General features: G+C 33.2%; 1 protein-coding gene across 1 annotated transcript; it reads left to right on the top strand.

The window, feature by feature from the left end:
- The first annotated feature begins 3,255 nt into the window (after positions 1–3,255).
- LOC110997330 (cyclin-J) lies at positions 3,256–15,331 on the top strand. The gene is made up of 6 exons (XM_022265436.2): positions 3,256–3,694; positions 3,956–4,066; positions 5,099–5,270; positions 10,956–11,237; positions 11,542–11,698; positions 12,165–15,331. The coding sequence occupies exons 1-6, from the start codon at positions 3,590–3,592 to the stop codon at positions 12,475–12,477; spliced, it is 1,140 nt and encodes a 379-aa protein (XP_022121128.1). The 5' UTR covers positions 3,256–3,589; the 3' UTR covers positions 12,478–15,331.
- Positions 15,332–15,381: the final 50 nt, after the last annotated feature.

The raw sequence follows: 15,381 nt of genomic DNA, 5'->3' as shown, positions 1-15,381 counted from the left end.
AAGCTTCGTCAACTTTCTTTTAGATTTACTTAGTAATTTTTAGAAATTAATTTATTTTGAAAGTGAAACTTTTCTCACACCGTCTCAAACTTTTTGGTATGTGTGGCGGTTGTCAATGTCAACTTTTTGGTCAGGAAATAATATATCTTTATAGTTCAACGATTAGAGTTCTCCAAGTGTGCTTGTCTGAACGCACTGACTACAAGACATGATGCATGCAGATGCATGCAAAAATATATATATTATTGAATGCACGCTTGGCAGACCTGCAGTGTTTGTTTAAAAACTCTACGGTTGTCCACAGAAAAATAGTTTAACCACCATCGTAGCCCTGCTCTTTCGATTTAGTGCTTTGTCATTAGCTCGTGTCTGCCTCTTTAAGTGTTATTATAAAAAATATAAATGAAGCAGACATCTATAACTTATAGATTTTCCTCCTTATGTATATGTATATTATTTACAGATTTAAAATTTTAAACCCCTGTAGCTTAAAAACGCAGCAAAGTACGACCGTCACTAAGATTAAGAATCGTATTGATCTGAACTTTAATTCATATCAATACGAAATACTAGCATATCATATACTTTGACGACCAATGCCTATCCGAGCAGCCTGATCCTTTTGCGTTCCTTAGAAATGTGGTTTTAGCCCAGTCATATTAGGTAAGAAAAGGGGTCAACCTCGGAATGAAAGATAATAAGCTGCAAATTGGTATGAACCTTTGTTTTGTCATTCTAAATGTTGTCTCAAAAGTCACAATCGTTATCGTGTCCGCGTCTTAAGATATTCAAGGTCAAAGGTCACAAAAATCGGTTTTTCGCGAATATCTGGCTTCCTATCGGTTGAATGAGATTTGCATTTATTATAAAAGTTGTAGGCTATAAAATTCCCTACAACTTTTGTTTAAACTTTTTTTTCATACGACCAACCGTTTTGAAGGTAGAGCGCGGAGTGCACATCGTACAGTCATATACGGCCGAATGAAAGGTCAAGCGTGAGTTATGGTTATCAGTACGTTATAAAGTCAATTATTTACTTGGAAATTATAATTATTAAACAATGCCTATTATTTATGTACTAACTATTAATTATTTATATTTAATTAAAGTAAGTAACTTGATTATTTATATATAATTATTCATATTTAAAAAGCACATTTTATTTTTACACGCATTCAGTGGCTGTGACACGACTTCTGCGCTATTTAAAAAAGGAAAAAAAACTGTTACTAGAGCATTGGAAAAAATTCCTGATTTAGATAAACTGGTGGAAGTATTTCAACAAGAAAACTGCCCAAAACAAACATTATTAGAAAATGGAGTGCGCATCTTGTTGGCATTATATAATGCTCCAAAATCTGAGGACAACATTGATCATTTCCGCTACACGCAATTCATCAAATTTACAAAACTAAATAAACCTGTACAACTGTCAACACTTCCACCAACAAGTGTAGCAGCTCATCAACACATAAAACGTTTCTACTACCAGATTCAAACGTGGTTAGGGAAGGACTTAGAACCTCAAGAATGGGGCTGGATGCTTGAAAATGAAATCCTGGAGCCCATACGAACGTTATTACCTCCAGCACCAGCCGAACTACTAAACGTAATATATTGCAATTGCAAAAATGGTTGTGGTTCCCGCTGTGGATGCAGAAAATCAGGGCTACAATGTTCTTTAGCTTGCGGCCAGTGCAACGGACAAGCTTGCCTCAACGCTTCACTGTATCCAAGTAATCCCGATGAAGAAAATACATATGATCCCGATATTCTGGAAGGTTTGGAGATGAACATGACAGATAATGAGGATGATGACAATGAATCGAACATTTTTGAGCGATAAGAAGAAGAAGATAATTAGCTTCCATTTCCAATTTCATTACAATTAAAATCAACAAAGATTCTTTTGATATTTGAACTCACATTTTGATAAATGTATATTATGCCGTATTTAATAATAAATAAAAATATGTGTAAAATATATACTCTTACTATCATTTTAACTTAAAATAAAACTAAAATATATAATCCAGAATTAATATTTTATACTTAAATAGTTAAATATGAATAATTATATATAAATAATCAAGTTACTTACTTTAATTAAATATAAATAATTAATAGTTAGTACATAAATAATAGGCATTGTTTAATAATTATAATTTCCAAGTAAATAATTGACTTTATAACGTACTGATAACCATAACTCACGCTTGACCTTGCATTAGGCCGTATATGACTGTACGATGTGCACTTCGCGCTCTACCTTCAAAACGGTTGGTCGTATGAAAAAAAAGTTTAAACAAAAGTTGTAGGGAATTTTATAGCCTACAACTTTTATAATAAATGCAAATCTCATTCAACCGATAGGAAGCCAGATATTCGCGAAAAACCGATTTTTGTGACCTTTGACCTTGAATATCTTGAGACGCGAACACGATAACGATTGTGACTTTTGAGACAACATTTAGAATGACAAAACAAAGGTTCATACCAATTTGCAGCTTATTATCTTTCATTCCGAGGTGAAAGCCCTAATATGACTGGGCTATTTCACTACATCTTCAACCGCATTTACCATGGAGAGTGTTCAGAGGAGTTGTTCGGATTAGTAATACCTGCAGCTGAGTTCCACAACTGAGCGTTTTTCAAGGCAGTTTTTGCCACGCACCACCACTTCAAGAAAAGAGCGGAAACCAATTATTAAAAGGTCAGCAACGTACTCGTGAGTCCTCTGGCATTGACCATTTCCATGAGCGGCGGTATCACTTAACATCAGGTGAGCCTCTTGCCCGTTTACCGCGTTCTATAAAAAAATATATTACTTAAATGCTCGCTAGCCGTAGCTATTACAGTACTAGAGTAATATAATATAATAATACATTACCAAGTAATGTTATAAATAAATATTCAATGTTCTCTTTGTGGTGTTTTTTCTAAAAAGGCAAAAGTAAAAATGTTTGTTTTACATATAAAAAAACCTGCCAACCTTTTTTTACATAAGTGAAGGGGAAATTATTATTAATATCGCAAATATATCTCTCTAATAATCGGCCTTCCTATTTTCATTTTAAAAGTCGCGTTGTTGGCCACGCAGTAGCAAAATTTAAAATCTATATATAATTTATCTGAGACAGTCAAGTTGTCAGTGTCTAATTTGAAGTTTAACATTTTGATATTTCTTTGCTTTTACACACAGTTGACAGTAGCATAGTTAATCATTCAATTCCGCGTGTCTAGTCAGACGTCAGTACTCACTACTCAGTAGTCTGTTCACAGTTGTCGGCTGTCGCTCGCAATGTGCATACTGTATTCTTCAAGTTTTTTGCACTGAGCTGAATTTTGATTGCATTGCATTGCATCATTTACATTTTTAATGAGTGATATTCGCATCGATTTTGTATAATTGATATTAAATGATGTGTAATCTGCCAATAAATCTGTTAGCTAAATATATACAAATAGTTTTTCTTTCTTAGACTATTTGACGTTCATATCCACGTGGTGATTGTCAAGTGAAAGACGACGTGTTAATTTTTATTCATATTATTTATAATATTAATTTATTAAAGTAATAATATACCAAATGGATTCGTTAAATATGTCTAAATTAAATTTATCTACCGTTCAAACTGAAGCTCCTAATGAAACAAGAAAAAATGAAGTTTCTGTTGTTAAATATGAATCAAATGTAAGTTCGAGAATTTAATTGATTCTTAAGCTATTTGAATATTATTCGATTTATTTTCATTATTTAAGTAACAGCTTGGATTTATTCTAGAAGCTATTAACTACTAGGCACTATATATTAAGTAATAATTTATATAATCTAAAAACTAAAACATGTTAAACTATACTATTTAGTTAAATAAATTTAACCTTTTATAGATATTGTGACATAATTTAATTGAAGTGGATAATTATTTATGTAATATATTTACTCTTTTTTTAGACATTTTTGGATCCAGATGATGAATTCAAATGTGAATACAAGGAGGACATTTGGAAATATTTGATTAAACAGGAAACTATGAAACCAACAATACAACTTCAGTCACCACAGGTAATTTTCTTTTTTTAATCCATAGCTTCAAGATTTTGTTTGTAAAAATCCTATTCTTTCAAAACACATGATTTTTTTTGCGGAACTTGATATTTGACACTTTCTTTTTTATTTATTTACCTACACCATATCATGTGTAATAAATTTAACACTTAGTAATTACTTATTTGTCCAATGTGGTTTAATTATTTGATGGAAGCTTATGTTTATTCTTTAAATTGAACAGCCCACTGCCGAAAATATCAATCTCTGAATAAGTAGAGTTTATTCCATTATTTTTGCATACTGTTCCAATAAGTAAAATTCCCTTTATATACAAAACAAGTCTTGAAATTTTTATATGTCTGCGAAAAGGTATTTTTGCAGTATTTGATTAAATATGATTAATATTGCCTACCAGTAAAGTATGTTGTTATTAAAATTTAAATATGTTGAAATGGCTCTATACAGACAAGTATAAAATTATCTATAATTTTCATGATTCCAAATTATATGTGATGGCTGCATGGCACAACATTGCTGATGCAATATTGTATGAGAGTGTAATATAAACTGATTAACATTGCATAATATTTAGTAACAGTAAAGGAAAAAGCTTAATATGTAGTAAAAAATGTGTAGTAATTCAATATCTTTCGATTCTCAAATGACTTTATTATGTTTTTCCTGTATCTATTAATCACATATTATCAATTATTTTAATTTTAAGATTATTGGGAAATGATAATAGCTGACTAGTATCTTTAGGATGACCATCAACAGTTAGGATGAGCATTCACATTACAGTATTGCTCCAATGGAATTTTGTTATGTGCTTGCTATTATGGAAAAACGTGAACAAAAACCAGAAAGCTCAAACACAAGACTGATTGCCTCCATGTCTTTAATTTAATGTTTAGCACCACTGCATTTTTTTACAATAAATTTTTTAACACTAAGCTACATTTTATTTATTAATATTAAATTGAAAAAATTAAAAGTGGGTTCTTTCACAGCTCTGTCAGAATGTTAAATTTGTGTTTTTCATTACAGTTGGAGTTTCGCGGTGCCCTAGTTCAACAGTTACGTGAAGTATCTAAAAAGCTAGGATTGTCCATTGCCACTATACACTCAGCTGTGGCTCACCTAGACCTATTTATGGATGCCCACAGATTAAGGTCCGATCGACTGACACACGTAGCACTGGCTTGCTTAAGTTTAGCAGGTAAGTTTTAATTACTCTACGGACCATATCCCAAATAGCAGATCCAGCCATACACAGGATCATGTATGGCTAAAAGATAAAGTATCCTATATTATTCTACAGAGATGATCTATATCTACAATATAAATTGCGGTTATGTAATAACATTAATAATAATTAATTGATAACAAAGTAATATTACATTTTTTGTAAGCTTTATATTGTGGAAGTGACTAAATTGAACATAAAATTGAGTAGTAAGGTCATCTACCTGTCCCAGTGCCTAACGTAAATATTGCGAAATATGGCGACATAGTGTAATTAATATTAGAGTGTAACCTTACACAAGGATACTGAATCAGGCTATATAATAATAATAATAATAATAAACCTTTTATTTCATGCAATTTTTCAGGTTACATGTGTAGTTTTAAGAAAGAAAGAAATAATAGTAAAGACATTAATTACACTTGTTTCCAATTAATTTAGAAAATAGTTTAAATGTATAACTAGGTTTGTTTTGCATGAACCCCTCCTCAAGTGAAGGTGAAGGCCTCCTCTAAAGAACTCCATGAGTCTCTATCTTGAGCTATTTGCGGCCAGCAGGTACCAGCTGTTTTTATCAGCTCGTCTGCCCATCTTGTGAGCGGTCTGCCTTTGGGACGTTTGCCGATTGGACCTTTCCACGTTGTTACCCTGTTAGTCCATCTCTCGTCCTTTAACCTCGCTACGTGCCCAGCCCACTTCCATTTCAATTTCTTAGCGTAGGTTAGAGCATCAGTCGCTTTTGTGGTTTCTCTAATTTTTGTGTGACGTATTTTTTGCATCTTTTTAATATTCAGCATACTTCGCTCTATTCCTCGTTGGCAGGTAGTGATTTTGCTTTTTAATTTAGATGTATATTTCCAAGTTTGACAAGCGTATGTTAGACAAGGTAGGAGGCATGACGTCATGACTTTTGTTTTAACATTTATTGGCATGTTGCTTTTGAATATCTCTTTTAAGGACCAGTACTTGTTCCAAGTGTTTTGCACTCTTCTTTCTGCTTCTAGTTCGTTTTGTTTTCTGCTGAAGCCCATTTGTTTTCCGAGGTAGATGTAATTTTCTGTATAATTCAGAGTTTCGTTTTCCACTGATATTCTTTTCTGTATACTATTTGTCATGACCATGGTTTTCGAGAGATTCATTTCTAGTCCTACTTGTTTACTGGCTGTGTTCAGTGAGTCAATCATGCTTTGTAATTGTGTGCTTGATTCTGACATCAGAACCAAGTCATCTGCGAAGCGTAGGTGGGATAAATACTTGCCATTGATGTTTAGTCCTGTCTTTTCCCAGTTGAATCTTCTTATTATTGACTCTAAGATAGATATAAATAGTTTTGGAGACAGGGGGTCGCCTTGCTTTACGCCTCTTTCGATGGAAAACGTAGGGCCAGTGGATTCCAGCTTTATTTTTGCTGTACTACCTTTGTAGATGTTTCTGATTATATCTATATATTCTTGTTCAACTTTTTGAGCTTGCAGAGCGGTCCAGATACTTGAATGTGACACAGTATCGAAAGCTTTTTTATAATCGACATATGCGATGTAGAGTGTTCTTTGCTTCTCTTGATATTTTTCTATTATTTGTTCGAGAGTATGTATATGATCTATTGTTGAAAAGCGCTTGCGGAAGCCTGCTTGTTCGACTGGTTGCTGTGCTTCTATTGTGACACTTATTCTTTTGTTAATTATACAGGAAAACAGTTTATAAATACATGAGACTAAGCTAATAGGCCTGTAGTTTGTGATATCTTTTGAGTCCCCTTTTTTGTAAATTAAGATAAATTAAGATAATTTCCGACTCCGTCCACTGCGACGGTATTTCGGCAGTTTTTAATACAAGGTTAAATAAATATGTTAGTGGGGGAGTCAGTAGCGGCCAGGCAACCTTTATGGCTTCATTTGTAATGCCGTCTGGTCCAGGGCTTTTGTCGAGCTTTAGCCTTTTTATTTCTTGCGTGACTTCTCTTTCAGTTATTGGTGTTATGTTTCCGCTCTTATTTGTAGAGTAAGTGTCATTTGCATTTCTATAGCTAGTTTGCTCGTTTCCTTGGGCTTTATATAGGGTTTTATAGAAGTGGGTTGCTACATCTATAATTTCTTTGCGATTATTTACAATTTTGTCTTTGCTGTTTAAGCCTTCTATCCAAAATTTATTTGTTCTTAATTCTTTAAGGGCCTTTTTTGAGCTTCCTGCTTTTTCCAAGTGGTTTTTTATAGTTTTCGATCTGTAGTTTTTGTAATCATGTTTGATGTATTTACTTATTAGTTTGTATAGAGCTGATAGTTCGTTTCTTGAGGCTCGAGTTTTTATCTTAGCATGTTGTAACTCTTGTCTTCTCTTGATAAGTGCTAGAGTACGCTCTTTTAGAACTTTATGTTTACTTTTTGGTACTTCGTTGGATGTTCGAGCGTCCTGTAAACTCTGGGTTATAGCCTTAGTTAATGTGTCATAGAAATACTGTACTGGTGTATTTTCTTGGCATTTATTTATATCCTGTAACTGAGATGCTATGTTTTGTTTGTAAGATCTCATTTCTTCTTCAGTTTTCAGTGATGAAAGTCGGTTACTTCTGTACGTTGTGCGTTTTTTCTTTTGCTTTGTGAGAGACATTGTTGCTCTGATTGCCCTGTGGTCTGACGGGTAGTTCAGATTTAAAACTTCTATGTTTTGAAGGATATTTGGTTGATTTGACACAATGTAATCTATTTCATTTTTGTATTTACCATTTGGTGATCGCCAGGTCCATCTTTGGTTTGGTTTTTTGTGAAAGAAAGTATTTAAGATGGCAAGGTTGTGTTCAAGGGCAAAATCAATTAGCCTCTGACCTCTCTGGTTTCTTTCCCCATACCCGTTTGGTTTCATTATTAGGTGTTCTTCTTTTCGCGGTTGTCCTATTTTCGCGTTAAAGTCGCCCATTATTATATACTTTTTATGAGCTTGGTCTAGGGCTCTATTAATATTCGAGTAGAAGGTGTTAATCTCTTCTTCACTCGCAGTTTCAGTCGGTGCGTATATTTGTATAATCGACATGGACATTCCTTGTATGTTTAAGTTTAATAATGCTACTCTCTCGTTTATGCCCAAGAAGCTTTCAATCCAGTTCTTACGTGTTTTATTTATTATGAAACCGACTCCATATTTGCCAGGTGTGTGTCCTGTGTGACATAGTACGAAATTATTGTATTCTTCTATCCGGGTACCCGCCCTTCTTATTTCACACAATCCAATTATGTCGTATTTGACTCTAGTGATTGCTTCGCTAAGTTCAATTAGGCGTTCGTAGGTAGATAAAGTTCTGACGTTGTAAGATAATATGTAGAGCTGGTCTTTCTTCTTTTTAGTTGAGTTAAGTATTTCTAGGGATTTAGTTTCTTTCGTTGAAGAATGTTGAAGTTTTTTCTTTAGAGGGTTTTGGTCTTGATCTTCCACGGTGACCAGCCGGGTTGGAAGATGGTTTTCGTCGTTTAGTTGAAATTTATTAGATGTTGTATCTTTGAGGGAGGGGATTGTTAATTGCTATGAGTGTAAGCTACTGGCTGTTTTGTCGTTGATTTGTTTATTGGCGTTATTTTTCGCTAGGTAGCTTAGTATGCTTGGTTTTAGAATTCCTTCTGAGACACTGTTTGATCGAGGTAAAGATGGGTTGGATTGGTTTATTTTGTTTTTCTTGGTGGCTCTCGTGTTGTTACCAACTAGTCCTTGAGACTTGGGATCTGACTCTGGTGAATTCGCCAGTGATCTTTTGTTGTTTGATTTTAGTACAATGAGTTTATCGTATTTTATTGTGACTTTATTTCCTTTCTCACGCTCTTTATTCGCTTCTTCTTGTAATTCTTTCCTTTTTTCCAATATGTATTTAGGGTAGTCTTCGTTCAAATAGTATTGGGTATCTTTCAATAATCTTTTTTGCTTGAGAATACTGACCTTTAAACCAAGGGTAGAAAAAGTCACCTTTATTGGCCGGGGTTTATCACCTTTCTTTCCCAGTCTCTTTGTTTCCTGAATATCTCGGCAATTCAGTTTTAAGGACAGTTTTTCATTTATAAAGTGCAATATATTGTTCTCCAAGCTATGGTACGACGTCTCGTCCTCTTCAATACCGAAGAAAATTATATTTCTTTGTCTTGCTTGTTTTTCCATAAATTGAATTCTTTTTTCTTGTTGTTCAACTTTTTCATTCAAGATCTGGTGTTTTCCTTCCAGAATTGTAAATTTTTCTTCTAGTTTGTTGGTTATGTTATGTGTTATTTGTTCTGTCACCCTTTCACCATTTTTCTGAATTTCAATTTTTTGTGCGTTCAGTTCTTTTTGGATATTTTCTAAAGCTTTCATAATTTCCTCCATGGTGACTATTTTTGTTTTGATACTCGTGGCGCCCTCTAGTAGGACTGGGTAGTATTATTTGATCTGTTGTACGCTCTGTAGCGAACAAGTCTAGTCGAAGGTAGTGCGTTTCTTTTCAAATAGATGGCGCTGTACTACAATTCTTTATTCTATGACAAGGGAAGTTGCAGATTCATTCAGGTGTGAGGTTATGTTTCTCAAAAAAAAAATTCACTTTTATTATAATTTTTAGTAACTTTTTATACGGACTGTGTTGTTTACCGCGTCTCAGTAGCGCCCTCCCTTCTCTTGAATCAGGCTATATAACGAAATAACCGATTACTGTATCACAATTGTTCCGTGTCCTTGCATTAGCACGAGTTTTTGGAAAAACTTGACATGGATGGTGAGAAGTTTTTTGTTCAAAAATTAAAACCTGTATGACTTGAGCAAAAAATGTAAGGCTTTTGTAAGGTACATAAAGCTCATCAACATGTCTTTTAAGTAAAACAATTTCTTAAAAACTGTTACAAAAATGTAAGGCTCAGTATTCATACTAGGCCTTCAATGCTTTAGCCTGACCGAGGCAACAACGTGCGACATTGCCGCATGCTACACATTGCTGCATGCGGTACCTTGTCGCATGCTATAAATAGAAAGCATTTGTGGGTATATACATGGCAGCCTATTTTTTCCGAGGCAACACCAGGTTTAGATACTTTCCAAATCATTGTGCTGTTTATGGACTGGTATAAGTACTTGTATGATCGAGGGGTTAACCATACTTTGTAGCATGCGGCTTTGTGGCAGGCCGCAATATCGCACAGTATGGCCCCCGTGTTATATAGGCTTAAGACTAAAAGGGTACAAAGCTACTGGTGTTTTTTATAATTGTTACTATTACGTTCTCCAGTACAATATTAGACAGGCAGGCATGTTAGGCCTCATCCAGATTTAAAGCCATAAACCCGCCCACTTTTAGGCCATGTTTGTACTTGTTACAATTGATGTCAGTTCTATGCAATATGCCATAGTGCTCCCCAATAGTATTAAAATTGGCATAGAATTGCGCTTTACAAATAATCCACAGGACCAGCGTATTTAATTTCCTGACTTAAATGGAATAATATATTTTTTTTACATTTACATTTGCTTTGGTATCTTCATTTATATCAAGATTTCATTTTCTTTAAATTTAATTTCACACTTCTTCACAATTTACTGTTTTCTTTAATAAGGGTTGCCTTGAAGAGATAGCATAGTAGCGATAAGTATATTTTATATTATCATTAAATTGCGCAAACGAGTGTAAATAAATACATGTTTTTATTATTTCAGCAAAGAGCGACGTAAAATTTAGCCTAGCACCAACCCTGAAAACATTATCAAAGGCCAGCGGTGTCCAATTATGTGGAAACACATTCCGGCAGTTAGAATGGATGGTAGGCCAGCATGTGCGATGGAGGCTTCTAGCGCCCACGCCTGTAACTTTTGCGTCCTTGTTGGCTCAGTATGTCGTAACGGACAGCGATTTGACCACACGACATCCGAAATTTGTAAGGCGCTTCAGACGGGACGGCATCAAGTTATTGGAAGCATATTTAGATTTGACATTGTCGGGTAAGGGCTTTTATAATCCATAGATAATAAATATACAAGAGTTATTGCATGAGTTCTATCTAGCAATAGTATGAATTATTGTTAAAGAGGTTAACTTATTACAGGCCACACTACTAACCAAAACCAAATACATATATTTTCTGTGTGACTCAACATTTCTTGAGAATTGTTTCTTTACAAAGTGTAACGGTAAAGAATAAACTAAACGTTACGTGAAAAGGATTTTAAATTTTAGCCTGCTAAAAATTAATAACATCGAAATAAGGTTTGTTGATAATCATTTTTTACAAATATTTTATTCCAGACGTACGTTTAAAAGTAGTAGACAGCGTGGAAGTGGGTTGTGCGTGCGTGTCTTGCGCGCGCGCAGAGCTTGGTCTATCCGCGTGGCCCGATTATTTAGCTGACGTTGCTGGAAAGACTAATGAGACAATCGCACCCATTGCACGACTGCTACATAGGTATGTAAATTGCTTATTATATGATTTCTTTCTTCAGTAAGATAAGTATGATGCCAAACCATATACACTCAAAACCGTTCACAACGACATCGTTTAGAACAACATACCTACCAATTATATTGACCAGGATTAAAGGTCCTGACTGAATTCTATTCTATAAGTTACTTAATAACAAGGTCATCAATTTTTGCGAACAAATATGGTTAGTCCCTTCGATGTCGTTATAACAGATTTTTGACTGTATGTTTTAGTTAAACAGTGTTGAATTAACTCTTAAAAATATCTGTGTTTTCAAATATATCCTAAACATGACTCAAAATGATGATCAAAGGCCGAAAATTAAAGTTGATATCCCATCTGGTTGATGTCCTTTAATGTTTATGACACCGAAGCGAATTTCTGACTACCCTCAATATTTACGAAAATAAGTTGTATCTGAATGAATCTAAAGATTAATTTCTTACAGGATGATGCAAATAAAATCACGGGAAACTACCGAGTGCGAAGTGGATCAAGGTTATAGCAGTGCAAGAACAACACCAAATATAACACCTTCCACATCACCGCAATATCATATTTCTTCAAACTACCCTCAAAGTATTTCTAATATTAGCTACTACCAAAATCAGACAGATTATAGGTTATATAGGGCTAGCAGATTAATCGAGGCAAGCGTTGAACCCTCTACCAGTATGGCTGTGAAACGGATTAGAGATCAAAATGAAATAGAGTTAGATAGAAAGAGATATAGGGTAGCTATTTCTCAAGCGGTTCAATGATTGCTAGTCTCCGCGAGGTAAGGTTAAACGATTCTCAAAGGTTTATTCTAAATGACCAACAATGATTTTTAACTTTTTTTTGAGCATGAAGGTTTTATTTGTAGAATATTTTTATCTCATATGTATTTTTAAATTGTAATTTATCAAAGACAAGGTTTTAATTCGTCTAATGATTCTTGGAATAATTTACTTGTTTTTATATGTCTAAGAGTGATCAACCTTTGAGAAATAGGATTATGATACTCATACATATAACATAGCAATAATTTACACTAATGCTATATATGACAGACTATGCCCTATAAAATAAAGTATCTACAAACCCTTGAGTTTATAATAAAATTTGATTTTTTTCCTTTATTGAAAGTTTAATAAAATTAGGGTTGTGCTAAATAAGTTTTTGCTTTTTATATGGCATAGTTAAATAAGTGCCTCTGACCTTATCTCGCTAGAAAAATCTGTACATATTCACATATACTAAGTTCCTATAGATTGAATTATCGCCATTCCACTCAGAAAATTGTGGATAATAGGATGTATTATTTATTTGTATGGTTATGGGATGTGGCTGTTAAATATTCTTAAAGTTAATCTCGGCATTGAGAGCTTGGCATCTCGGCGAAGTCTAATTAAATATGTAACGGCCATTCTTGAAGTTTATAAAACTGTTTAGCAACCACGTTCTGTTAGCTAATTTTCCTTGACGAAGTCATTTAAAAGATTTAAGCTTTTTTCAGGTCCTGAACGTAACTACTTCATTCTACTTTCTAATATTTTTGTTTCAATGTTTCTGAATATTCTAAGTTTTTCCTGCAATTTTCATAACGTGCGTTGAAAATTATTTTGCCGAGATTTAATTGACTTCGTAAGAGTTTTAACACGTAAATACGTAGATAGCTAGCAACAAATTAATTAATTGGATTCTCAACGGAATGATATACTGCCATTACTGAACATCTTAAATGTTGTGAACTTCAACAAAACTAACCAATATTTAAACCTAATACTATTTTTAATACATCTTTTCCATCAGAATAGATCAACATTTCGATAATCTCGCGTTTTTAAAGTCGTTAAAAATGCATGCCAAAGAAAACGTGTAGAATTACGAACGAATGAAAACTGGTAAAGTTAAACTCGTATATTAAATTACCAAACCTAAGAAGATCATTTCTTGGTAATGGTTAAAATCGTAATACTGTTATTTAAATTAGCTTTGGCTCTGGTTTTGTATATGTTCGTTACATTTATCTAGTTCGTGTTCGTACATAACGTTATACGTATAAAAATATAACTTCGACTGTTAATCTTCATGACATGTCTAAGAATTAGACTAAAGTCATGAAGCTTTTTCTTTTAGCATATCTGTCATCATCATCTGTCAAACCATTTGACAGGTGGGTATGGCGCTTTTTCCGAATCGTAGTTTCAATTGTAACATGACAGCGAAGTATTTTTAAACAATGTTTATATCTGTGATTGCTGACAATCATCGCTTTTTTATTAACTTATTAAAGTCTATGACATGTATGGGATTTGAAAAAATACTTATGTCTATAAAGCATCGTTTAAGCTAAGTGGTAAATTTCGGTATTATTACGACACCGAATTCCCATCTTAACTAACGCGAGACATAAATTTTCTACCTTTTGTTACAGACATCACCTTAATTTTTGGACTAAAATTCGTTATTTTTTAGTGTTTAATCTAGAACAATTAAGGTTTTTAAAGATATTACGATGGTACGGATATTTGACTGATAATTTTAGGACTAATATTGGAGTTGTCGGCCAGATGCCATGTAACGGGTATTGCCATTGCAAAAATATAAATAATTTATATCCCACTAAGAAATATTCGAAGGAAACACGGCCACCAACTCATAATAATCCACTTGTCGTAAAATCTTTGAAACTATACATAATTGTATATTGCGTATGGTTGTGAACAGAGTTTATTTTTGATGTTTCAAACTTGTTTGTGTTTTCGTTATAAATAATTATTTTGTACGATTTTCAGCCAGGTGTTGCATATCACTATTTATTATTAAAATTTCGTTTTCAGTTCATAGCCTTGTTTGCTGTAAAAATGTCAAGTTACCATTGTTTATCTAAGTGTGTAAGACTTCGATAGCAAGCTAAATTTTCATCCAGTTTTAACAAATTAAATCCACTATAAATTCTTGTTTTTTCTAAATTATGATTATAAAAACATTTGTTACATTAAGTTAAAAATATGTTTTTCGTAAATTTACATTTTAACGTAATATCCTATGTCGATTTTTTCAATATAATCGAAATCAAAGCAGTGTGAATGTGTTTGACGTTATCTGTAGTCATTTAAACATAATAAATTATTGTGAATTGTTATGCTGCGCTTCTGGTATATAAAAGATTGATTACGATGATTGAATGTGATTAAAAGTATATCAAATATTATAATGCATTGTAATCGTATTGAATATTGCGCAATCGTTCGATGTGCATCTATATGTACTTAATATTCATAATAATGGAAAGGAAAGTCAGGGTTGCTGCAATAAGTTTCACATCTACAAACTATAAAAGATAATAGAAACAAATTTCAACAGATAAAATTATATTGTTTTTAAAATAGGTTGCCATAGGTACTTTGTATCATTTTGTTTATTGTATTTTATTCTAAAAACATATTGTCGTAACCCTGTTTTTAAGGCCTAAATGGTTAGCGCGATGGTAAAATTAGCAAAATTGATTATATTGCTTAAAGACTGATGTGAAGGTTCTACTCTGAGTATGTTTGATAAAGGAAATAGTTTTGTACTCGTTAAATAAAATTTAAAGATGCAACTTGAAATAAAAGTATTTACTCTTTACTTGCTTGTATTATTGATACATTTCCTCTACTTTTATTTGTTCAGTGATG

This window comes from Pieris rapae, chromosome 14 (assembly GCF_905147795.1).
Source record: "Pieris rapae chromosome 14, ilPieRapa1.1, whole genome shotgun sequence".
NCBI classification, from domain to species: domain Eukaryota; kingdom Metazoa; phylum Arthropoda; class Insecta; order Lepidoptera; family Pieridae; genus Pieris; species Pieris rapae.
This window is presented reverse-complemented; position numbering and strand designations above follow the sequence as displayed.